The sequence below is a fragment of the Eublepharis macularius genome, chromosome 4, assembly GCF_028583425.1.
Source record: "Eublepharis macularius isolate TG4126 chromosome 4, MPM_Emac_v1.0, whole genome shotgun sequence".
Lineage (NCBI taxonomy): Eukaryota > Metazoa > Chordata > Lepidosauria > Squamata > Eublepharidae > Eublepharis > Eublepharis macularius.
This window is the reverse complement of record NC_072793.1, coordinates 144,558,659-144,583,860: the sequence shown is the minus strand read 5'-3', so window position 1 is coordinate 144,583,860 and position 25,202 is coordinate 144,558,659. Positions and strand designations below refer to the sequence as shown.

General features: G+C 43.3%; 1 protein-coding gene across 1 annotated transcript in view; it reads left to right on the top strand.

The window, feature by feature from the left end:
- Positions 1-25,202, top strand: part of SLC25A26 (solute carrier family 25 member 26) — a 142,002-nt gene that overhangs the window by 108,923 nt on the left and 7,877 nt on the right. The window contains exons 7-9 of the mRNA XM_054975671.1: positions 2,739-2,808; positions 18,888-18,952; positions 19,910-19,983. Of these exons, the coding sequence (XP_054831646.1) occupies positions 2,739-2,808; positions 18,888-18,952; positions 19,910-19,983 (209 nt within the window). The remainder of the gene's footprint in view (positions 1-2,738; positions 2,809-18,887; positions 18,953-19,909; positions 19,984-25,202) is intronic.

The window sequence follows — 25,202 nt, the reverse complement described above, 5'->3', positions numbered from 1 at the left end:
AAGATATAATGACTGTAGACTACACTGCTGTATGCTGCCTGTTACTATATGTTCCTACTTGGTTGTTTATACATCACTTAATATGTCATATCGGATTGCTTGTTTGTTTCACCTCTGTATCAGATTTCTCCTTGTTTTCAAATTTCTGCAATCTAAATCATATTGTATAGATTATTAAATGTCCCTGCTGTTGATTATATTTGCAATCTGCCTTGAGTCATAGTGAGAAAGGTAGACTACAAATAACATAAATAAAATAAAAATAAACACTATCAAAAGCAGAAAACTGCCTAATCTGGAAACAACAGCGATTTTGTTTCTTCACAAATAGGTGAGTCCAAAGCAGCTTAAAACAAAAATCAGAGCAAGATTTAAATACCATGTTGAAACCATTCAACTTTCCATCATATATCAAGAATAATTAGGACTGTTGGGCCAGATTCTTCAGGTGACGCATCTCAGTAATATCTATCTAGATCAGGGGAAGACCAATGAGTTGTCCAGATGCTTTTGATATCTCACCTGTCACGAATCATCTTTTTGAACAGTTGCATATAGAAAGAGACGTTATTTTTTAAAAGCTCTTTTGAGGTGCTTACTTTGCAAATTCAACTTTCCTACAAAAGAGGCGGGGAAGAGAAACCATCAATCCTGGAAAAGATCTGAATCTTGCTATTATACCAAGCCAAAGTTGTTATGAGAAGTTTAAATGTGATTAGAGCACCACACATGGCAAACGGTTTTCCATTGGCAGCCACTTAGGAATATTTCCAGACAAGGCTATTTTGAATGCCATGCCCCTGAAACCTGCAAGCTAGATAGTAACTGGGCTGATCCTTGGTCCCATTGCCTGTTCTCTCTCCTCCCCCCCCCCCTGCCCAAATGACAGTTTGTGAACTAACAGGTATGTCACAAGTAGCAAAATATGTAAGACCAGGTATCATGTAAAATTCCTGCATCCATTTGTAGCTTGAAAAATGAAGGGTCTTTCTCCCTCCCCGCCACACACACTTCCAATTACGTTCTACAGAAAAAGATTCGATCTGTAAAGTACCAATATGTTCTATATGCTCACAGTGATCGTTCCTGCTCTTTTCCTTCTCTTTACTTGATGTGTTCCTTCCCTCACTCTTACATATTCCAGATTGGAACTGCCTACGAGACACAGAGATGGAAACAAACGTATTAGGTCATCCTTATCCAACCTTTGCCAATGTAGAATTATTCCCTATGGTGTGTTCTCAAGTGTTGCCTTTTGCAACACTTTTGCAGTCTATTTTTAAATGGTCCTACTAGAAGGGCTTTCCTCACTTCCCTGGGGAAGACTATACCACAGTTCAGTTGACCTCACTGTTGAGGGGGGAGGGAGAATTTCATTATTTCCTGTTGGTCAGCTTCAATTCTCCTACGGTCTTGGTCTTCCAAACTGCTTTCAGTAGTGCTGTAGTACTTGTTTACACACAGCATAGTTATCTGTTATTCTTGGTTCTTGTATTTTGTGGTTTGACTTTGTTGCAAGCAGATAACTTGCACTTTTTGACAGGGGTGGGAGTACCACAGTTAGCGAACCAGTGCAGTCTAGAGGTGCACCTACAGTATTGGGCTTGGGATACTAGTTAGGTTCAGACCTCAGCCAAATCTCAAGCTCACTGGATGGCTTTGGGCAAGTAGCTGTCCCTTGGCAACAGTTCAACATCTGTAAAATTTTAACATTAGTGATTTACATTACTGTGAGAATCATTGAGATTGGGGGCTGGATCCTATGACTCCTCAACAGTTTATCTTCTAACAGAGGCTTCCTTCAGCAAAAAGAGTTATAGGATCTAGCTTAATGGAGGAGGTCCTGGGTTTGGATCTGGTAGAAAAGCTCTCCATGTTCAAGGGGAGGGGTGGTTTTCAGTGATCACCCCCTGCTGTGGGAGCACAGCACTGCCCCATAATGCTGCTCCTGGGTGTCCCCCATCCCACCGTAGCAGCATTTCAGGGGGTGGGGAATTTGGGGCTGCAGTGGGAGAGGGAATCAGGGAAGCTGTGCTTCCATGCTTAGAATTGATACAGGATCCAACCCTAAATCACTCTGCATGCAGCAATCTCTCTTTTGCTAATTATGAAGAATAAACCAGGACTTATTGATGCCTGTATGGATACTTTGATGGACATCTTGTAAAGAGTGATTTCTTTACATTATGGATACGTTACATGCAGGTCAGAAAACCCTGAGGAGCAGTGGCAGCTGTACGGGGTCTAATCTGGTTCTTAGACTGACCGTGCGGAGGTGGGGCTGTAACATGCTGTCCACATTGCTGTCCTTACTTTAGGGCAATGTTCCTGCACATGAAGTAAACTGGAGTCTGCCCTTTGGAAATAGTTTTGTTTGGCATGTACATTTGGAGTGGAAGTTACTGGTTATATTTTTCCAGTGTTCTTTTTTGCATTGTTTTATCTTCCCAAGAGGAAGAAAGATCCAGGCTATATTTGCAAAGTTGCCTTGCTCCAGGCTGAAATGAATACATATTTTAACTCTCTGCAAACAAGCCTACTCAAATGTCTTGCAGTTCCACTTATCTTTCCCAGTCCATTTATTACAGGGGGAGGATGGGGTAAGACTCACTACATATTAAAAATGCCACAACCCCCCCCCTTTCTCTTCACATCCTCTCCAGCTAACTAGCATGGGAGGAATAGGACAGCTTTTAACTTTGTAATAACCCCCTCCTCTCCTATCTCTTTAAACACAGGATCTCTGGTCATGGAAGCAAGGACACGTGGTCGATTCTTGGCAGTCTGCAGTCTGTGGAGCTTTTGCAGGTGCAAAGGATTATATGTTATCCTGGGAAATGCTAAAGAAGAAAGGAGAGGAGGAGGGAAAATGTGCAAATCTATTAAGGCTAGCCGCACAGCAACATTCTTTTGTAATTCCAGTTTGTTTAGAAGGAAGAAAATGGCTGTCGTTGTGCGGAAGGGAAAACAGAAGGGGAGGGAAAAGGTGAGGTAGGCAGTCTAGGCAAAGGGTGTCTGTTTGAAAGACAGCCAATTTGTTTTTGACAAATTTCTGTTATTGAACAAACAGGTCCTGTCAGTCAAGCTCAGGGATTATCCAAAGGTTGGGTTGTAAAACCCTCGGTAGGGAGAGACCACATTTGGGTGCAGGTTTGTGCAGCTGTCTGCCCTAAGCTACTCTTGAGGGCTTTCAAAAGAGGGGCCATGATTCACTGTTCATGTGACAGTTCTGACAGCACTCTAGATTAAGTAGAGTCAGGAGAACAGAATGTCTAAATGCAGCAGCCTCCAGGCGGAAACTTTCCACGGAGGAGACCGGAGGCTGAAACATCTGGGCAGTCTCCGGACACTCTCCCTGGAATGAAGAGTGGCAGGACGTGCTCTTGGACGATTTATTGCAAAACAAGCTGGAAGTTAATTGAATTCTTAAAGAGCCACCTTGCCTTATTATAACAGCCTGCCTTAAAATAATTTCCTTTAAGATGTCACAAGTGGCTCATCCCACACGTCTGACAAGGAGTGGGGCGGGGGGGGGGATGGGGACTTAATGGTCTGATAGAAATAGGTTAGCGGCTGCTAAGGCTGGAATGGTAAAATCTGTTTTCCAGAAGGAAGTAAAATGTATGGTGCAAGCTTTCAAAGTGGTTATGGTGAAATTGTGGATGTAGCAGTAACTGCACTCCAGAATGAATTTTGACCTATTTTAATATTGGCTGACCTTTTACAACAAGGGAGATAGATATATGGAGTATGTAATGAAGTGATGCAAGCAAGAGAGAATTTTCAGTAACACATTTAATAAATTGGGTTGCCAACTCTGGTTTGGGAAATTCCAGGAAATTTAGGGGGGCAGGGTGGAGCCTGGGGAAGAAGGTCAGCAAGAATGCCGTAGAGGCCATCTGCCAAAACTGCTATTCCCTCCAAGAGAACTGATCTCTGTAGCCTGGAAATCAGTTTTAATTCATGGAGAAACACCAGGCCCCACCTTGAGCTTGGTGTGGCTACTAATAGTTACTGTATAACTGAACATCACGTACGTAAATGCCTATATTGTGCCCCTACATTTATCCTTGTTACTGGCTGCTGTACTACTCCAGATCCTCATGGTTGTTGCCACTAGATGCCTGGGCCACAATCCTGTACTACCTTTATTTTAATTGGAAATGTGTTGTGTTGCTCCAGATAAACACATATTTTAGCATTAACATGTTAGTGTCCTGTATCCAAATGTTTGTGTATCCCCTGCATTCCCATTCTTGAATCCTTGCTGCCTGTAGAGTTTGTGCTAACAAAGACCCATGAAGCTCTGGCCGCCTTTTACTGCTTCCATCATTGTTCCCATCTACTGCTTCCTTAGGAGTTTCTTAGCCTCCCCTTGGCACCTTTTTAATTTGATACCTCCTATGGGGCAGCTCTGGTCATCAGCTTCTTTTATGATGGCTCTTTGTACTTTCTGACTGGTGCTCCTTTCGGTCCTTTCATTTTACTTCACAGAATTTGGGAGCCCTGTCTACTATTACCTCCCCACCCCCCATTTATGAACCTCCAAGAAACTGCATCATTCGGTGGTTTTGTCATGTGAGAGTTTCTCCCTGTCACTCAGAATAATCTTAAACCCTTTCAGCCCTTCGTAATTTAAGATCAGTGCTCTGAGTTCTGCTGGGCCTTCTGAGAATTATACTGTTTCCATAAGAGTTGCCCATTAGTGTTCTGAGGGAATCATATTGGCAGAATTTTCTTTCCAAAAAATTGGTCATATTTTCAATATTTCTTCTATCTTGTCTAGTGTTTTTTTCCCTCCTGCATTCCTCCAAGGAGCTCAGGGTGACATCCATAGTTCTTTCCTTCCTGCTTTGTCCTCACAACAGCCCTGTGAGGAAGTGACCTGCTCAGAGTCACTTAGTGAACTTTGTGGCAGAACAGATGTTTGAACCCAGGTCTCCTGCATCTTAATCAAACATTTAGCCCAAAATTAGTTGGTTGAAGGACTAGATATTATGTAATAGCACTGTGTGGGGTCACTTGTTGTAATGATTGTGTGTTATGCCTACTCTGCTTGCAATTATCCCGAGACATCCATCTTCTGTGATTCTGGAAACTTTGCAATTATCCTGAGACATCCATCTTCTGTGATTCTGGAAACTTTGTTGGGACCTGGCCTTGTCTTGGATGTTTGTTTATATATTCCTTTATACCCTGCCTTTCTCCCAAATAGGGACCCCAAATTGCTTATAGCATTTTTCTCCCCATCTCCATTTTATCCTCTGTTTAGCATAAGCTCACCCTAGGCAATTCCTTCAGCCCTTTTTAATGAGAGCTGCTGTAGCATAGTGGTTGGGCTGTGAATCAGCACTCTGCTGGTTATAATCCTACTACGGCCATGAACTCATTATGTGACCTTGTGTAAGCCACTTCTCTCAGCTCCAGCTGTACTGTGAGGATAATAACACTGACTTTGTTCATGACTGAGTGGAGCAGTGATCTGTCTAGAAGAGCAATATTTAAGTGCAGTTATTGTGATTTATTTATTTATTTGTAATCCACCATTACCTGTGCCAATGTGAGCAAAGGCATGCAAGGAACATTCTGCCTAATTTCTCAGTGAAAACTAAACCTGTTCTCTTCTTCCAGAACTGGCTAAGCATGCAGAAGCACTTAATTTTAAATTGTGCAAAATTACATTTGTTCATATTTCATACAGTGAATTAGCATCGAACATACTTGGCTAGCTGTATTTAGGCTCTGGCTGGTTTGCCTCGATCTTCTCTACCACCACCACCATCCCGCCTCCGTCTTGGGTGTACCCTTAGTCCCTTCCCACACACAATTTCTGGCTACCAGCCTCCTTTGATGGACCTCTCCTAGCAGGAGCCTCCTAGTAATTTTATGTAAAGAGCTGTACGTAAAGCTGTGCACATGCAGAGCTGTGCCCTCTCTTAAAAGGAATGGGAACTGTTCTTAATGCAGTAGCTATCCATATGCCCCAAGTGCACAGGCCTTTAAAGGGGGAAGCAAAATAGTAAAAAGTCCAGTAGCACCTTTAAGACCAACCAACTTTATTGTAGCATAAGCTTTTGAGAGCCGCAGCTCTCCTCGTCATGACGAAGAGAGCTGTGGCTTTCGAAAGCTTATGCTACAATAAAGTTGGTTGGTCTTAAAGGTGCTACTGGACTCTTTACTATTTTGCTACTACAGACTAACACGGCGAACTCCTCTGGATCTAAAGGGGGAAGGTATCTCTAATACTGGGTTGCATCACAGTCTCTACATGAACAGGTAATAAAATTCTGTTTGTCGCTTATATGAACAGTATCTTTTAATGTTTGAAAAACCCTTTTTTATTTCAAGCACTCCCCCTCCCCCATTCCTCACAATTAAGCATTCTGACAAGTACAAAAGCTGTTTTCTTCTAAAGTATGATGATTACAATATTAAACAGCATATGGAGTGTACTATGTGGGCAATTCCCTTGAGGCGCCAGCAGAGAGGATAATAGTGCTACATCATCTGTGAGAAGAAGAAAACAAATTCTGAGGCCAAATGCTGTGCTGAAAATAGATAATGCAAATGTTGCTGCAATTTTTTTTTCTCCCATTAACGAAGTCTGTAATCTTGAACATGTCAGTACATAAATGTCTCAGCCACAACAGCACACCTTTGTTCTGTGTGTGTTTAATCCAGAATAACGACCAATAAATTCTCATTAGGGTGCCTAAAAGACATTATGTATTCTATGGTCCAAACTAGGCAGGGGAATTCACATTTACTTGTTCATATTTCATGTTTCTACCTTTTTCTGTGTGTGTAAAGGAGGGAGGAGGGGAGGGGGTTCTTTTCTGGCATCGAAAGAGGCATGGAGCTGAGGGCAGCTGAATCCTCCCTTGCCGTACTTCCCTGTGCTTCAATCGCTTTTCTTCCCAACTCAGCTGCAAAACTGGAAATGGGTAAGTCTTGGGGTGGGGGGTGGAGAGGCTGTGAAGTGGCAGGCAGGGGAAGGGGAAGATTCAACTCTCCTCAGTGCACATTCCTTTGATGCTAAAAGTAGACATGTGACTAAGCAAATGTGGGTCTCCCATTATGCATAATTTAAGATATGCATTAAGTGATCTTGGTTTTATGTATGATGGGGGAGCCACATAGTGCCATCCTAAGCAGGTCTGCTCAGAATTCTACTGGCATCTATTCAGGGGGGCTTAGGCTTGCCAGGCGTCCTACCAACAAGCTCCTTTGCCCACCACTGCTCGGTGGGAGAAAAATAAAACAAGAACCAGCAACATTATTGACATCACTTAGTCACTTCAGGGCACAACCATAGAGATTCCAACAATTCCTAGAGCTACCCTTTGTCACTTCTGGGTTGTGCTTGGAAGTGATGAGTAATGTCAGCGACATCACTGACGTCACCCTCACCCCTATGTCCCCACTCTCATCCCTCCTGCTAGTTGCCAGACTCTGGCAACCGTAGCGGGGCTTACAGTACAATGCTAAGAACTTTTTCCTGGGATATGTGTCTAAAAGATCTGCCTCAGGCCTCTAACAGTGATTAAATTTGTATACTGGTGCTCTGAGATACTGGTGGAAAGGGGGAGGGGCTCCTTGTAGAGCTGATATGCTGCATGTGGTGGTTGTTTAACAAGTGAGAATAAGCACACACACATGCACACATACACATTCCAAAAATTTCATGAAGTAACCTGCCCCTGTCCAGTAGGGTACAGCCTTCTCAGGGAAAGGGCTATGGAATTGTGTGAGATCTATTTTGTGGGTCAACTTGAACCTCATTTCAGTAACCCAATTTTTTGTCAGTGTACTAGTATATAAGAGCCCCGTGATGCAGAGTGGTAAGTTGCAGTACTGCAGCCCAAGCTCTGCTCACGACCTGAGTTCGATCCTGGCGGAAGCCAGGTTCAGGTAGCCGGCTCACGGTTGACTCAGCCTTCCATCCTTCCGAGGTTGGTAAAATGAGTACCCAGTTTCCTGGGGGTCAAGTGTAGATGATTGGGGAAGGCACTGGCAAACCACCCCGTAAAAAGTCTGCCAAGAAAACATCGTAAGGTGACGTCCCCCCATGGATCAGTAATGACTCGGTGCTTGCACAGGGGACTACCTTCACCTTCACCTTTACCTTTACTTGTATATAGTTTTGTGAACAGATCATAAGGGAAAATGGGCACATGTGGCAAAATCAAAACAAACATGCTTATGAGCATTTTGATTATTTTCTAACTAAGAGAGATCTCCAAGATGGCTAGCAACATGATGAAAAGCAGCTGATTAAACAAATAACAATAATTTCACAAATAAAATAAAAGCCACCTGCCAATATATAGAGAATATCAAATCAAATGTTGCCAAAAGTCTAGATGAAACAGGAAAGGTTTTAATTGGTGTCTAAAACTTAATAATATAGGCACCCAAGTAATTAAGCCAGTTTAGGTAGTCCACATTCAAGTGCCACATTATGAATTTATGTTCATTACTTACATTCGTCACTATGTTGCAGGTCTCTTGGAAGGAAAATAAAAGTTTATAATCCCCCAAACTATCCAATCCTTAATCACAGCAATGTTGCCAATACCACAAAGAGTATATTCAGACACCATAACCATCCGAGACTCCCTAACCGCTCAAGTTCTTTGCTTGACCACAAAATTTACTTAAAGCCTTTTAGAGGTCAGAGGAGAGAAAAAAATACTGAGCAAGACAAACACCCAAAGCAAACGCACCCTCCTGTTTGGAACTCCCTCGTTAACCAAGAAAAAATTACTGTCTTTTTTCTTTTTAATCATAATATTGCATACTTGGCAAAGGGCAAACAAACATTATCCCTTCGTTAAATGGCTAGCGCTGAAACAGACTTTCTATGGCGCTTCAGCTGTTTATGGATGTGCTGTTCTTTATAAATAAACAAACAACAAAGAAACTGAGATGTTACCTTTCAAATAAAAACTGGATAGAAGCCTGTCACTAAAAAAGTCACCAGTGGTCTCTCCATAGCTAACTGGAAATGCCATCTTCAGAGGCCTTGTGCTTCTGAGTCCCAGAAGCTGGCAACTAGTCAAGGCAGTCTCCGTCACTCATTGCATAAGGCACATGGCTGGCTAACATGGTTAACAGAAAGCTGGAATGGATGCACTTTGGTCTAATCCAAGTCTCAGTGGGGTAGCTGAGTTAGTTTCTTCCTGCAAAAACAGAAGAGTTAAATCACCTGCCTTTGGTAATAATACATGTAATAATACATAATTTCATACATATGACCAAGTGGACTGAAGACCATGAAAACTTGTGTTGGTCTTATCCAGTGAGGCAATTCCTTTATTTATCTTCTAAAGGAAGTCAGGATACATTATAAGTGTATATGACTAAGGGTGGTTCTCTCAGTTTGACACAAGGCTATTTATACTGTAAGGATTACTGATATAATCAATTGTGGCGTTTCTTATCACACACAAGATTTGCAGCATTACTTTGATGGATTTGAAGACGTTACCTTGTTGAAAGCTGTTGTCTTTCACAGTCCGTTCTATCTATAAAACACATGCCTTTGTTAATCGAAGGCATGTTGAGGAGGCAGCGATATATTGAGAACGAAGATTGTGAACAATGAAATGCTAGTGATGACTTTTTCTGCAATAAACCTGGACAGTTGCCTTAGTTTCCTTTCTGATCTAATTAGCCCTGATGGGTTTACAATGCTGTGCATGAAAGTCTCCTTGCCCATACAAGGTATAAAAGCAATGATGAAATCTGCTTTTAGAACTGACTCTTTACAGATGCTCAAGACAGTTCTTCTAAATTGGTTAAATAATTACAGATGAAATGGCCAGTCTTCAGGTTTCTGCCTCCAGTTTTGATAGGACCCTTCCTTTTATAGACTGCTCAGATCGCTTAAGGATGTTATAAAGCTATTCTTATGGACCAGATAAGCATTAAACCTGACCTACAAGCTAGTACCAGTGGATGTATTTTTAAATCCCAATTGCTTTAGTTACAGGGATTTCACAGAATGATGTAAATCTCCTTTGAATGGTACAAGGCAGGCAGTGGGGCAGTTATTTTAGCAGCTCATGGTGAAGGTGGATAAGAGAAAAAACGGTTTATTGCAGTTCTGCATTGACTACGATGGAAAGGTAGCATTTCATTCCTATTAGTTGGATAGATATATCAGGGACTGAGTATCACATTCTTTTGTTTTCTTTGTGCAGAAAGAAGAACTGTGATTACATTTTATGACTACATCAAGAGATTGAATGTGGTGGTTCTTAATCTAGATAACTAATGGTAGTGAAGAGAATTAGAAGTGGGGAAACGCTGTCATGTGGACATACATAATACATGTTTGAGATGTCATCAAGGGAAGCATGATATTTAAAATAGTGCTTAATTTTATTTCTTGACTTCACTTATATCTTGCCTATCTCCCCAATGGGGACCTAAAGTGGCTTACGTCAGTCTCCTCTCCTCCATTTTATCCTGTCAACAATCCTTTGAGGTAGGTTAGCTGAGAGTATGTGATCGGCCCAAAGTTGCCTGGTAAGCTTCCATGGCAGTGCAGGGATTTGAACCTGGCTCTCCCAGATCCTAGCCTGACACTCTAACCAGTATACAACCCTGGCTGTCAGTAGCCTGTATCCTACTACTCCTGTTAGCAATGATTGAAGCCTTCCTCAAACTTAAGTGGCTTTTCCTCTGATGGAAGAGTCACATTTGAGAAAGCTCCTTAGGCTAAAGGAAGACTTCCCACTTTGTAGAATGCAGTGCTAGGATACAGGGCCTTGATTTCTTTATTATCTGTGAAAATGAACTTAGTATGTGATGATGATGGCCGTGGAACAAATGTATGGATTTTATTTCCTGATGACCCTGAAAGCATACTACTACACTCCCTCTCTTTCCCACCCATCTGCCCATCTCAAGCTTTCAGTGGAATTTACCCAATATCTATTTCAGCAGTAGTCAGGTGTTTTCCTAAGGACATTTGCTAAAGGGATTATTCTTGGTCCTGCGCAGGTGATTGCAGGGGTCCCGATAGGGGAACATATAACACCTATATTACACCAGCTGCATTGGCTACCAGTTGAGTACCGGGTCCGGTTCAAGGTTTTGGTGCTGACCTATAAAGCCCTATGCGGACTGGGTCCAGCATATCTGCGGGACCGCCTCTCCCTATATATACCCCAGAGGACACTTGTTCCTACACAAAAAAACCTTTTGGTGGTCCCCAGTCCTCGGGAGGCTTGCCTGGCCTCGACCAGAGCCAGGGCCTTTTTGGTCCTGGCACCGGCCTGGTGGAACTCTCTGTCTGATGAAACCAGGGCCTGGCAGGATTTATTATCCTTCTGCCTGGCCTGTAAGACAGAGATGTTCCGCCAGGCATATGGCAGAGGCTAGGCTGGGCACCCGCTGGCCATACTTGACTTGACTTGAAAAGATCTGTCCATCACCCTATATATATCTATAGATATGGATATATGGGCCATATCTGAAATGAAGTAACTCTTCCATCGCCATCTGAGGAGAAGTTTTTATTGTATGTAGTGTTTTAAATTTTATTGTAATGTTTTATCTGCTTTTATGTTTGATTCCCCACTCCTCCACTTGAAGCCAGCTGGGTGACCTTGGGCTAGTCATGGCTCTCTGGAGCTCTCTCGGCCCCACCCACCTCACAGGGTGTTTTGTTGTGGGGATAATAATGGCATACTTTGTAAACCGATCTGAGTGGGCATTAAGTTGTCCTGTGTTTTAATGTATATTAAAATGTTGTGCTCCACCCTGAGCCCGCTCGGCAGGGAGGGCGGACTAAAAATCTAATAAAATAAATAAATTCCATCCCCTGAATTAAAAGTAGAGACAGTTGAGTAGCTCTTCCATAGATACCATGCAATCACCTTTGCACTCCATCTACCCTCAGAAGTTCTGTGCCCACCATTTGGATATTTCTGATCTTTTCATCCATGGTGTGTCTTGGGTGCAGGACAAAAACGTGCAGAAGGAGTTGATGGAGCAAAGGTTTCCCCACCATCTCTATGTCCTGCCATTAGTCCTGAAACTCCTTTCTGAGGGCTGAAAGAAACTTGCAAACAAAAGGCAACTCTGTATGGCACTCAGCAAGAATGGGGGCGAATCTTCTGAGAGCAGTTGAGAGATTCTCCTTCTGAGAGCAGCTTTGTCATTGGAAGAGGGAAAAGGAGGCAATTTTACCTGCTTTTACCAGTTAAGACCTTTGCAACTAGCAGATCTTCAAGATATGCAAGTGTGAGAGATTTAGTTGGGAACTTGTAGCCTCTCAGTTGATGGAACAAGTGTAGGATTGCACTATTAGTCTACCGCCAGTTTCTTATACCTTCCCCATCACTTGCTGTTTTCTTTATCCCAAAATTTGTTACTGTCTTGCTTTCCAGGCATCCATCCATCCATCCATCCCCAGCATTACACCCATGAGACTTTGGGCATGTTCATCCATTCTGCTTCAGCTGCTAAATTTAGACAGTTCTCGTTCATTGTCTCTCTCTTTTGTGCAGATGTCATAGCTCAGAATCCAGATTCCATAAACAAAGATTCACCTCAGCTATGCCAAGGCAGGCTGAGGTAGTGCAGGCTGGTTCCTCAAGATGTCTTGTTGGGCATTCATCTCCCATATGAGCTGAGCATTTGCACCACTGTGCAATGATTTCCACATAGAAATAAAACCAGTCACATGGGGTGGCTGTGCTGTTGCCATTTGCTTGGGCCAAGTTAACGTTGTCAGAGCAGACCCTCTTATTTACCAGTGCTTTCCTCTGAATAGTCTTTAGTTGAAAATACTGATGAATCCCCAGGAGGGGCTATATTTCCTGTTTCTTACTGGTCAAGAAAATGTTTTAGTTTCTGCTCTAGAAACGATAGCCCATTGACAACTTCTTTCCCGAGCCTCAACTACGCAGTATCTGGAGAATCCATGGCATCAAGGCCACCCTGGTTTCTAGCAGTGAATCACATCATATATATTTGTTCAGGGCTTTTTTTCTGGGAAAAGAGGTGGTGGAACTCACTAGGTTGCCCTCAGAGAAAATGGTCACATGGCCGGTGGGCCCGCCCCCTGATCTCCAGACAGAGGGGAGTTTAGATTGCCCTCTGCGCAGCAGCGCGGAGGGCAATCTAAACTCCCCTCTGTCTGGAGATCAGGGGGCGGGGCCACGGGCCATGTGACCATTTTCAAGAGGTTCCGGAACCCGTTCCACTGCGTTCCAGCTGGGAAAAGCCCTGTATTTGTTCCATTAGCAGCATTTCATTATTTTGTATAATTCATTCTACCTGTCTAAATAGAGAGTTAAGCTTTGTAAAACTAAAATAATCAAGGGACCTTTCCAGGTTCATTCAGAGCCATTGGCGGTGAGGGGGAAGAATCTGATTTTTGATCATTTCCAGATTTAAAGATCTCTCCCTCGCCTACACTTTGGAAAAGAACGAGCTTTCTATATTCCATAAAACTGAGAGGAAAAGTCAACTATTTATAGACACTTCCCAAGACAATGAGCTGGGCTGAACTTTTTGGAACATGTATCCTTGATCTTGGCTCTGGATTTGCTACATACTCTATACACAGGAACTTTCTTTTTAACCTCTCATTGCTATTTCCTTCTGTCCCTTTTTCAGCACAGTGTTTAATAGCTGTTACATCTTGGAATGGTTGTAGCTGTGCAAGAGCAGAAAATTTAGACCCTGGCCCTAAACACCCTGGCATACAAATAAGCATTCTTTGGTTTGCAATAGGTGGTATGTTTGCTGTGGGTGAAATGGATACAGCTCCCCAAATCTTTCAGCATCCATGCTGTTCCTCAAAACCAGCATAGTTAATCAGTATCCCTTGAGCTTATTAAAAACCTAGTCAGATTTGGGCTAGTCTTGATGTAATAGTTTTGTAATCACAGGTTGCTTCCTGGATGTGATTTGTGCAGCCCCTGTACCTGTGAAAACTTTGCATCCAGATAGATCATCTGCTCAACTTGCTAATTACATGTTGCTGTCCTTGAAAACTGTTCAGTTGATGTAAATTGTGGCAACCAAGTTCTTAATTGGTGGTGAGTTGCCATATATGAGAGGGGTGTTCCCTGGGAAAGCCTTTCAGCTCAGAGTCAGAATTCTGGCGGAATACCTGCTTTGCATGCTAAAGGGCCCAGGTTCAGTTCTCAGCATCTCCAGTTAAGAGGCTGTTGGGTAGCTGTGGTTGAGAAAGAACTCTTTTTTCCTGAGGCTCTTAGAAGCTGATGCCAGTCAGAGGAGACAATACTGAGCTATATGGATGAGCGGTCTTGACGTCTAGAAATTTCAGGCCCAAGTCCCAGTGCTACGCTTGGACATCATTGTGTTAAGAACCTTTGACCTCTGTGTCTGTGAGGATGCCTCACCTTGCTTGTACATCCCTGCCTCTTCAGAGCTACCAGAGTGGCTTTGTTGCATGTTCCATCTTTGCACCTCGTTGCACCTCATTCCAACTGGGAGTGTTCAAGACCTGACCACCTTAGTCAAGTCTCTGGTTCTCAGTGTGAAAGCCAAGATGGCCCTCCTCCAGCAAGTATATGTGTTCAAATAGTGGTTTTCCTTATCTATGTTTTAATTTGTTAGCTGTCTTGGTGGCCTTATGAGGGCAGAAAAGCAGGGTATAAATTTTGTTTAAAAATAAGTTAATTAAAAAGATTTAATTAAAAATATATTGGGAAAGTGCACCTCTCTTCTATGGCCCACTCAGTTGAAGTTCAAAGCAAATTACACATTACACCAGTTGTAGCAAAAAGATCAGTACAAAAAGATATAATAAGTTAGTGTTATTGTTATTCCAATAATACAGCTGGGGAGCTGGGGCTGAGAGGAGTGGCTTACCCAAGGCCACCTACTGAGCTCATGGCAGTAGTGGGATTCGAACCAGTAGAGTGCTGATTCGCAGCCGAACCACTTAACCACAAAGCAGGCAGGAGAGAATCTCCCTGCTCTCCTTGGAAAAGTAGCATGAAAACATAATAGCTAGGAAGCTATGCCTTTTATTAATGTGTTTACATTATTCTTTAAGTCACCTTCCCCACATCAAAAGGAGCTGTTTGCATCTCCATATCAAAGGAGTTGTTTACATCCCTCCTCTCCTCCTTCCCTCCCCTCTCCTCCTCTATATTTGACCAGTTTCTTTCTGCCCTCCATGCATCTGACGAAGAGAACTGTGATTCTCGAAAGCTTATGCTACAATAAAATTGGTTAGTCTTAAAGGTGCTGCTGGACTCTTTTTGATTTTGTTTTTATTGTAAGACAGGCAGGACTGCAAAATATTTTAAATAAACCAATGGTGGTATGTTGTCAGGCATCAGCTGCAAAGAACAAATGGCGTGTTTTGGGGATTCATTTAGATGGGATTGCCAGCCCCCTCACCTGAACAGTGGGGGGCGGGGTTCAGAGGTGCTGATCCTCCCCTCCCATGAGCAGAGGCAGGCCGCAGCACACTGCACACTGGCTCTGCAGGCCTGATGGTGTCCCTTCCAGTTTAAACTGGAAATTAAAATGTCTCAGCAGGCTCAAAACAGTGTTTTTGCTGTGTTTGGGGCTGATTATTAGAGAACTGGAACTGGTGAGATGCCATAGCCTCCAGTTTAAACTAGAAGTGACATCATCAAGCCTGCAGAGCCTGCATGAAGCAGACTCTGGTCTGCCTCTGTTCACCATTCTCCCCCCCCCCCACTAGCCATGTGGGCGGTGGTGAGAGGCTAGAGCAGGGGATCTCCTACCATGGAGGGGAACCTGGCAGCTCTATATTTATTGTATGACAAGATCTAGTCTTTTGAAGATGAAGGGGATAATACTCCTATTGCTGGGTGAAAATGGAGAAACTGTCACAGGACAGAGAGAAGGCAGAAAGGCTCAATTCCCACTTTGTCTTTGTTTTCTCCCTGAAGGAGAGAGCAGGCCCACCTAGAGATGGTAGTAGGCAAAGCATGGCTTTGGAACTGCTGGTTGACATGGTCAGATAAGTTGTAGAGAAACACCTTGCTGCACTGGATGTGTACAAATCATCTGGTCCCAATGAGGCACACATGAGAATTTCGAAAGAGCTTGCAGACCCTTTGTTAATCATCTTCCAGGCCTCTTGGATACCAGGTGACGTGCCAGAAGACTGGAGGAGGGCAAATGTCACCCCAGTCTTCAAGGAAGGGAAAAGGGATGATCCTGGGAACTACAGGCCAGTTATCCTGACCTTTGCCCCAGGGAAGATACTGGAGTAGGTATTAAAGGCATCAGAATGCAAGCTTCTGACTAGGGGTGTGCAAAAAAAAAAATTCGGGTTTCCCACTTCGGGAAACCCAAAGCAGAAAAAAGGGTCAGAAATAAGGGATTCCCGAAGCGGAAAGCTGCTTCGGGAATCCCTTGTTTGACCCGCTTTGGTGTGCTCCGTAAAGATTCGGAGCACACTGACAAACTACCCCCTGCCGCTTATTTCACCCGATGGGAGGGGGAGGAGGGAACCCCCTCCTTCCCCTCCCATCGGGTGAAATAAGCGGTGGAGGGGAGTTCAAACCCCTCTGGTGCAGATCAGCTGCATGACAGGGTTTGCAGCAGGCCCTTTAAACTCCATCTGGGTTGCGGGGGGGCGGATCCCGTGCGACCCAGGCAGAGCATGTAAGGGCACTTACAAGTAATGCAAGCGGTGGCAAAAATGGCTCTTTAAACTCTATCTGGGTTGGGGGGAACCCCCCCTATGACCCAGGTGGAGTGCAGAAGGGCCCTTTTGCCACTGCTTGCAATGAGACCCAGATGGAGATAAAAGGGCCTTTTCGCTGCAGCTGTCGGCGCAGATCAGCTGCTTGGTAGGGATTTCTCTGCCAAGCAGCTGATCCGCGGTTTAAATGCCCCTTTCCCTGCAGCTGTGCAGTGGCACGGAAAAGGGCATTTAAAACCCCATGTCCTGAAGCTTTCTAAAGCGATACGAATCTCTTCAGGAAGCTTAGATTTAGGGTTTCTGAATCGGGCCCAGGATGGTGGGCCCGATCTGGAAATCCCGAATCTTTGCGAATCAGGTCCAATTTGGGTTTTTTACCCAAATCAGAAACCCGATTCGCACATTCCTACTTCTGACAGACGACATGGTGATACAGCAAAGTCACCATAGATTTGTCCCCAACAGGTCCTGCCAGACCAACCTCATCTCCTTCTGTGATCTAGTGACAAGCTTACTGGATTGTAGAAATGTTGATGTAGTTTATCTGGATTTCAGTAAAGCTTTTGATAAGTTACTCATGGTGTTCTGATGAGTAAACTGGTGTACTGTGGACTGGACTCTAGGATGGTTAGATGGATAGGGAACTGGCTGGATAACTGTACCCAAAGAATAGTTGGCAGTGGCGTCACATCTGATTGGAGGGAAGTGTCCAGTGGAGACTGAGCCCTATGAGGAAAGACTGAGGGACCTGGAAATGTTCAGTTTGAAAAAGAGAAGGTTGAGAGGAGACATGATTACTCTCTATAAGTATTTAAAAGACTGTCAGAGGCAGGAAGGGAGCTGTTCCTGTTGGCAGTGGAGGATAGGAGTCAAAATAATGGGTTTAAACTACAGGAGGGAATGTACCGACTCAATGTTAAGAAAGACTTCTTCACATTAAGAGTAATTCAGCAGAAGAATTGGCTGTCTAGAGATGTGATAGATTCCCTCTTATTAGCAGTCTTCAAGGAGTGGCTGGATGAGTACTTGACAGGGATGCTTTAGACTGTTTCTGCGTTGGGTAGGGCATTGGACTGTAAGATCCTTTCCAATTCTATGATTCTAACTGGTTTCAAATGGAGGCCTCCTTCTCAGCATCCTGTATCTCCCAGTATCCCCAGTAGTTCAATTTTCAGCTGGCACACAACCTGCTGAATTCTCTTCACATTTATCTACCCCACTTGCTCTGGCACCAAAATCCCACATTGCCTTGGAAGTGAGCGAGAGTAGCTCACAGGCTCTTCCTTCACAGCAGCTGGGTAGCAGAAGAGGAAAGAGAAAGGAGAGGAGCAGCTGTGGCCAGAAATGCCCATCCTCTCTGCTATTCCCATGACTGGCATCGCAGTTTGTGTGGCTACAATACTAACTCACTATTGTTGAGAGGGAAGTGCCTTTGTTTCCTTCTAGTGCAGGATCTTCTCCCGCCCTGGGATTTCGCACTTCCTTCAGCTGCTCCCCCCCCTCCACATGAGGTAGAAGGAATCGTTACATCATTCCAGAACCACACCTTTTGTCTGAACACATCCAAATGCATATTGCCCATATGTTTGTACTGATCTCTTTCGAAATACCATGAGAGCTGTCTTCAGACTCCCCCCGCCCCCGCATGGCTGCCCCAGTCAGTGGAATGCTGCCACATCTCCCTCATTTGCCAGAATACTTTTGCAGTTCAGTGCTCCCTTATATTTGTTCTGCTGTAGCTGAAGCCCACTGATTTTCACTTGTTGCATTTCTGTGAACAGAGGAGGTGGCTGAGGAAGCGAGCTTCCTCAGCTTCGTTGGCTGGTGAGGGGAGTTAGGGTCGCATCCTACTAGCTGCTTCAGGATGCAATCTTACATAAAGGATTTAGCGTCTGGACTAGGGGTGGGGAGGCTGGGCAAAAGTAATGAGAACCGTCTATATGAGGTAACATGAGACGGGTGGGGCACAGAAACGAGTTTGGATACACAGTGAGTTGTCAAATGCCATTTTTTCTCTCCCTGATTACTGCAACCCACCAGAACAAGGCTGTGGCTTCAGACAAATCTGGCCAGATTCTGAAGTGAGAAACAAGCTGTAGGCATTAATAATGAAGTGGTTTTGGCAGGAGGTGTGGGAACTATGGGGCCATGCAGCATGCATATTTAACAAACAAAGTCTCGCTTGTGTTTGGCATTTTTATACGCTCAGGTGGATTTGCAGCTGCAGTCACCACCCCTCTGGATGTAGCCAAGACGAGAATTATGCTGGCAAAGGTAAGAGGTGGAAGAACAGTGCTGGGCTGATTGATCGGTTTGCGGCTTAATCGTGCTTGCATTTTGCTTAGTAAAAACAAAATTGAGTTTGGCACCTTCTGTTGGGCTTCTTCTCTTATATCTTGTATTTGCATCTGTGTTTGCAGCACTAATGCTGTCATCTCTGGCTTTTTCTATAACTTCTAGTATGCTATTTCCTTGCTTCTTTTCCCCAAGGAAATGCTTAGATTTGATCCAATAATTTATAACATGACACATTCCTGCAGCTCAGTAACCACATTCCCTGATCTTCATTCTCATATCAGTACATTGAGGGAAGAACAATGTAATTCCCACTTTTGGGGTGAGAACCTGATGCTGAGATATCATGGTGTGCCCCAAACCATCCAGAGTTAATAACATGGGTCTGAAAAAGTGGTCCCAGTAGTCCAGATTTCCCACAGGGGATGTCCTGGAAGGCCCACAGCAGAGGCACATAGGCCAAAGTATCCTCCTGCTACAACCCCCCAACAGCTGGCATTCAGCAGTATACTGCCTCTGAATACGTAGATTGTTTTCAGCCATCAATGGACCCATTAGCCCCAATGGCTGTCTGACATGAATCAGTCATGTAAGCTAGTAGTGACCATCACCGCATCCTCATGCTGAATGATCCACAAGTTCATCATGCATTGTGTGAAGCAGGGGCCGGCAGAAGTTCACTCAGGAGTGAACCATCACTGTCCAAGCGATTAAAAGTAGCTCTCCAGTTCACCGGTAGAGCATATGCTTGCATGCATAAATTCTCAAATTCAGTCCCTATCTGTTAAAGAACCTGAGGTGGCAGAGCTGGTTTAAGACTTCTGCCCAAGACAAGAGAGGTATTGTCAGAGACTAGATAGTAGGGCGGTCAGATTCACCAGTGGTCAGACTTGATAAGAAGCATCTTCATATGAATCTCTTCTTTTTCTGTTACAGGCTGGCTCTAGAAATGCCACTGGGAATGTGTTGCCAGCTCTGTATGGAGTGTGGAGAACTCAAGGGATATCTGGGTAAGAATTAGTGGAAAGGAAAAGAATGATGAAGAAGGAAGTCCTGCATGCTCATTTGCTTTTTAAAAACAGTGTTGCTTAATGAAAATGGTAGCAAAGGCAAGCGTAGTGTAGAGCGCCAAACTAGGATTGGGTACATCAGTATTCAAATGCCCATTCAACCAGGTTACCTTAGACCAGTCTTGGTCTCGCAGCTTAACCTCACAGGATTGTGTAAACCAAAGAGGAAGGGGGAAAAGCCTTATACACCATCCTGAGCTCCCTGGAGGCAGGCAGTCTAAAATGTAATAAATAAAAATTAATAAATAGCAATGCAGAAGACAGTATGTACGTAGAATTGGCACTAGCTAGAGTCTACTGTTTTTGCTTTGTAAGGATGCCACTGACTTAATTGCTCATTGATTTTTTTAAAAAATGATGCTCAGAGGGGTGTAAGCAGGAAGGAGAATCAATAAATTTTGCTTTATGCCAATGACTGTTTAAATGGGGTCAGTATGAAAATTCAGTGGTTTATATTGGCCAAAGAAAGGCAGGCCATTCGCTCTGGAGCACTAATAGGGTTTTAATCAACACAGAGACCCGCTGGTTTGATTGCTGGCTTGAGTTAACAAGTGGGCCTTTAGCTGCATTCTATAGTGATGCTATGCAACTGTATACTGCAACAATTCCGCAACCCGTGTTTCATACACATGTACATGTTGCCGTTTGTGCAATGATTGAAAAGAAGTGTTTTATAAGGACTTGGAATGGTCTTGCCAGAAGAAAATACTACTAGAGAGCCAGTTTGGTGTAGTGGGTTTGATTCCCCACACCTCCACTTGAAGCCAGCTGGGTGACCTTGGGTCAGTCACAGCTTCTCGGAGCTCTCTCAGCCCCATCCACCTCACAGGGTGATTGTTGTGAAGATAATAACACATTTTGTAAACCGCTCTTGAGTGGGTGTTAAGTTGTCTTGAAGGGTGGTATATAGATTGAATGTTACCATTATTATAGTATCAGTCTGATAAAATCCATTCGGTTTCCCTGTGTGGGTGAGCTTATGTGGAATCACAGGCTTATAGAACTACAAGGCCCATTTTTTTCAAGTTACTTCTTCTCTAGGAGAAGGTGATGGGCAAGACCTGACTCTGTCACAGACCCTGGAGAACCACTTCCATCCAGTGGAAATAATGGTTAGATGGTCTTGAGTTAAGGCAACTTCGTACAAGTGTACTTTTAACATATCATGTATCGTGCAGAATTGCGTGTATGTCTTTTGAAATGGGCAGTTATAGAAATAGATTTTGCTTTATTTATTTAATTCATTTACTTCATTTCTATGCCACCTTCCTCCCCAACTGGGAACCTAACGTGTCTTGCATCATTCTCCTTTGCTCCAGTTTATCCTCACAAGAAAGTGTGTTTCTATCATGGAAGGTTGCTGGATGACCTTGGTCCAGAATGGTGATTTGAACTTGAGTCTCCCAGATCCTAGTCTGAGACTCTAACCACTACACCAGACTGGCTTATTTACCCTATTGATGAATGTTTAGGCAATTCAAATGTGTTGTAACTAAATTTAGATCCAGTGTAATATAATGGTTTTTAGTCTTGATGGTAAAAGAGCTTTCTCCTATCAAGCTCAGAATACTGCAACCATACAAATATATCTTGTTGGTCTGCTATGGGATAGAACTTTTTGGTGGTTGGCTGGGCTGTGGTGATGGTGATGTAGATGGCTGAATGGATTTAGACAAGTTTGATCTATATTATGTGCTTGAGTTTTGGGACTTGGATCAGAGTGGAACCACTATTCAATTAGTGTTGGGCAGAGGGAGATATGAGTATAGGAATGGGAAAGGGGAATTGCTTAGGTGAGTATCTGGGTTGGTAAATGCTTTATTGAGTGACAGAGCCCTTCCAGCTGCCTTGAAGAAGGTGCTTGTGAGACCTTTTCTTAAGAAGATCCAGAAGGTTTAAACAATTATCGGCCAGCAGTAAATAGCCTTTCGTGCATGGTGCTCGAGCAAGTGATGGCTGTATTGTTCCAGGTTTTCTTGGATAAAACTGATTATCTAGATTCATTTCAGTTTGGTTTTAGATGTGGTTTCAGGACAGAAATGGTTAATCAGGATAACAACCTTTGCTGGGAGAGAAGTGGAGAGTGCAGTACTTTTGATTCTCTTCTATCTCTAGGTAGCCTTCATTGCTATTGACCATGATATCTTTTCTGACCGATTAGCTGCAGTAGATATTGGAGGAACTGTTGTCTGGTGGATCCATTCCTGTGTTTCTGAAATGCTATGTCTACAGTGCTTCCAGACCATTGTGGTTTATTCCTGCCAGATTTTGAGCACCTTTGTGAAGAATTTGCTTATGTGTCACCTGAAGAAGTACCAGTCTAATTGCCTGACATATTGGTGGTATTTGTCATCCATATTCAGGTTGTGGTTCAGAAATCTTCCTTGTATCTCACCCTTGGGATTGGCTTTAGGCCAGATAGTAGTATGATGTATTACTATGTTCTCCACCCCAAACTAGGCCATGAATTTTGAGGGCACTTAATAGCCTCCTTTATTTATTGTGCTAATCTCTATCTCAGCCTTGTGCCCCCAAAGTGGTTCATTTTTTACCCATTCTCTTTGTTGTCGTGATGGTGGCACTTTGACGCTCTCTAGAGGGATGTTTCAGTGGACTTTTCACTCTTATGGTCCAAGGGCACTGTTCACCCTAATGGCACCCCCTGCAAGATGGGGCTTGGGGAAGCTATCTGAGTGCATTTCTCAAAGTTCATTTATGCATAGATTACCACGCTGGCTGTATCAAAGTGACAGGAGATGGTGCAATGAAAGAAACAAATAAAGATGTTGAGCAGTGGAATGTTCTTATAATTCCAGTTTAAAACAAAATTGCATCCATAGACCCTTCAGCAGAATGGTGTAGGACCTATAGTTATGTCCTTCCCACTTTTTTTTTTTTGTATCTTTCACATTTTTAACAGGGAGGTGATTGGAATGTTTTAAATTTGGTATAACCTGCAGAGCTCCAAGCATTCCCTGGAATGGCAGAAGCTGGGGCAACTTCAAGGAACGTTTCGGTTGGGAGGTGGTGGTGGTTAAAATGTTAAGGGGAAATGCTACCAGACCTGCTGCCCATTATAAATCAATTAATTGAAACAATAAAAGTATCAAAGCCTTGCCTGGCTGAAATTAAGAATGAATAACTACTTACCCAGTAAATATCTAATAAATCTACATTTTGGAGCAAAGAAATATGGATGGATGCTGTACCCTTTACAGAATGCCCCCTTATTGAAACAGAGGGCACTTCCTATTTACACTTCGCAAAGCTCTGTGCTATGGGCCAATCAATTTAACTTTCCAAGCAGTCTGGGGCAGGGGGAGAGAGAACCAGCAGTAAAAGATGGCTTGACTATGTTATAATTGGAGGTTATAGGAGGAGATTAAAGGGTCATTAATGGGATATTCTTGTACTGAGTTTGTGTTGCAAACCTATTTCCCAGTCTTATGCATCTTGGTCATATTTTTGGGTGGCCTGTTGCAGCTGTTATTTCATGTAGACAAAGCACATAGTTGTGTGCTTTTGTCTGTACTGAGGATGGGTTTGGTTTTTTTTGACGCTCTGAGGATCTTCCATTTTAAAAATAACTATCTGGTTCCCATGATTTGGAAATAAGATTGAAAATTTAGTATGAGATGGACAGACACTGGAGAAAGGCCGTGCATGGCTTCCATGATCCGGAAGGGAGGCTTAATGTCTTGCAAAGCTTCTTACAACTCTTATACAAGTTACTATATTCCCTTTGCCCCTCTCCAACTTCTTTCATATTCCCTGTATAACATACTGTACTTTTTCCTATTGCTCCATCCCCCTCATCCGTCTCCCACCCCTTTATCATCTTGATCCTTCCCATGTGGAAAAAGCCTGTGATCTGGAGATAATATGCATGTATTAGTATCATTACGATCCTGCTCTCTGTATTTTGCAGCCATTCTCCATCTTGTCAGGCTTCGGAATCATAACTGTGAGTGATTCCGCACACATTGGATAATGCACTTCCAATCCTCTTTATAGATCATTAGGAACGGATTTTTTTGTGTGTGGAACAAAAAATCCACCTCAAACGATTGATAAAGTGCATTGAAAGTGCATTATCCAACGTATGCGGAATCAGCCCGTGTCATTTTACTGACATGACAATTGCCTCCTTTTACCGTCCTGCCTGTGCCAATTGCCCAAAGTACAGCTTAAATCAAAGCTGCTTGACAAAGGAATAGTATTAGATGGATAGCCATGTCAGTCTGCAGTCGAAGAGCAAGAACCGGGTCCAATAGCGTCTTAAAGACCAACCCTCAAAAGCTCATACCTTGTAAATCTGGTAGGTCATTAAGTTACAGCCTTTGATACTTGTGCATTCCATTCCTTTGTCTAAGTCTGTTGCCAACAGAATTGCCATGTATTAAACTATAGGAAGTTGGACAGTGAAGTTCCCTGTGATCTTTAATGCATTTCATTCAGTTTAGCTGAAGGGTTTGGGGACTTGGCCAGAACTATAGACAGGATTCTGGCTGACACGGATTATGAAACTGACCAGTTAATGGCTACAGTCCTAAACACACTTGAAAATAAATTGCACTGAAATCAATGGGAATTTGATGGAAACATTACTAGAATCCATTTGTAGGAGTCAAAACTTCCTATTACATGAGAGATTTGTGGTCAATTCCCAGTGTTTTCTTAAATAAGGATAGGAACCAGTTTGGGAGAGAGATGAGACTTGGATCAGGGCTATCAGTTCTTCCTTCCCCAGTGCAGTTTCCTGGATAGAAATCACTCCCCATATTTGAGCCTACTGTAAGGTGAAAAGGCAGGCAGCCCTACCACTGCTGGGTGTAGTAGGATGATTTCTTCTGGGGCAATGGCCTAGAGAAGATGAAACCGGTTAATGCTTTGCCCCATGCTGTAGCACAGTCCAAATCTGAATTCCTGTGTGGCTGATAGGTGTATCATCCTGTGTGAAAAGTGGTCATAAATAAAGTCATGACTGAAGAGTTACAGAAAGGGAGAATTGAATGCTAAATTGCTGAATTAGAATTTATTAACAAATTCAAGATAATGTACCCTGCCTCCAAGGCTTAATAAGGACCTGGATTTCTATAAGTAGTAGTAGTAGTAGTAGTAGTAGTAGTAGTAGTAGTAGTAGTAGTAGTAGTAATAAT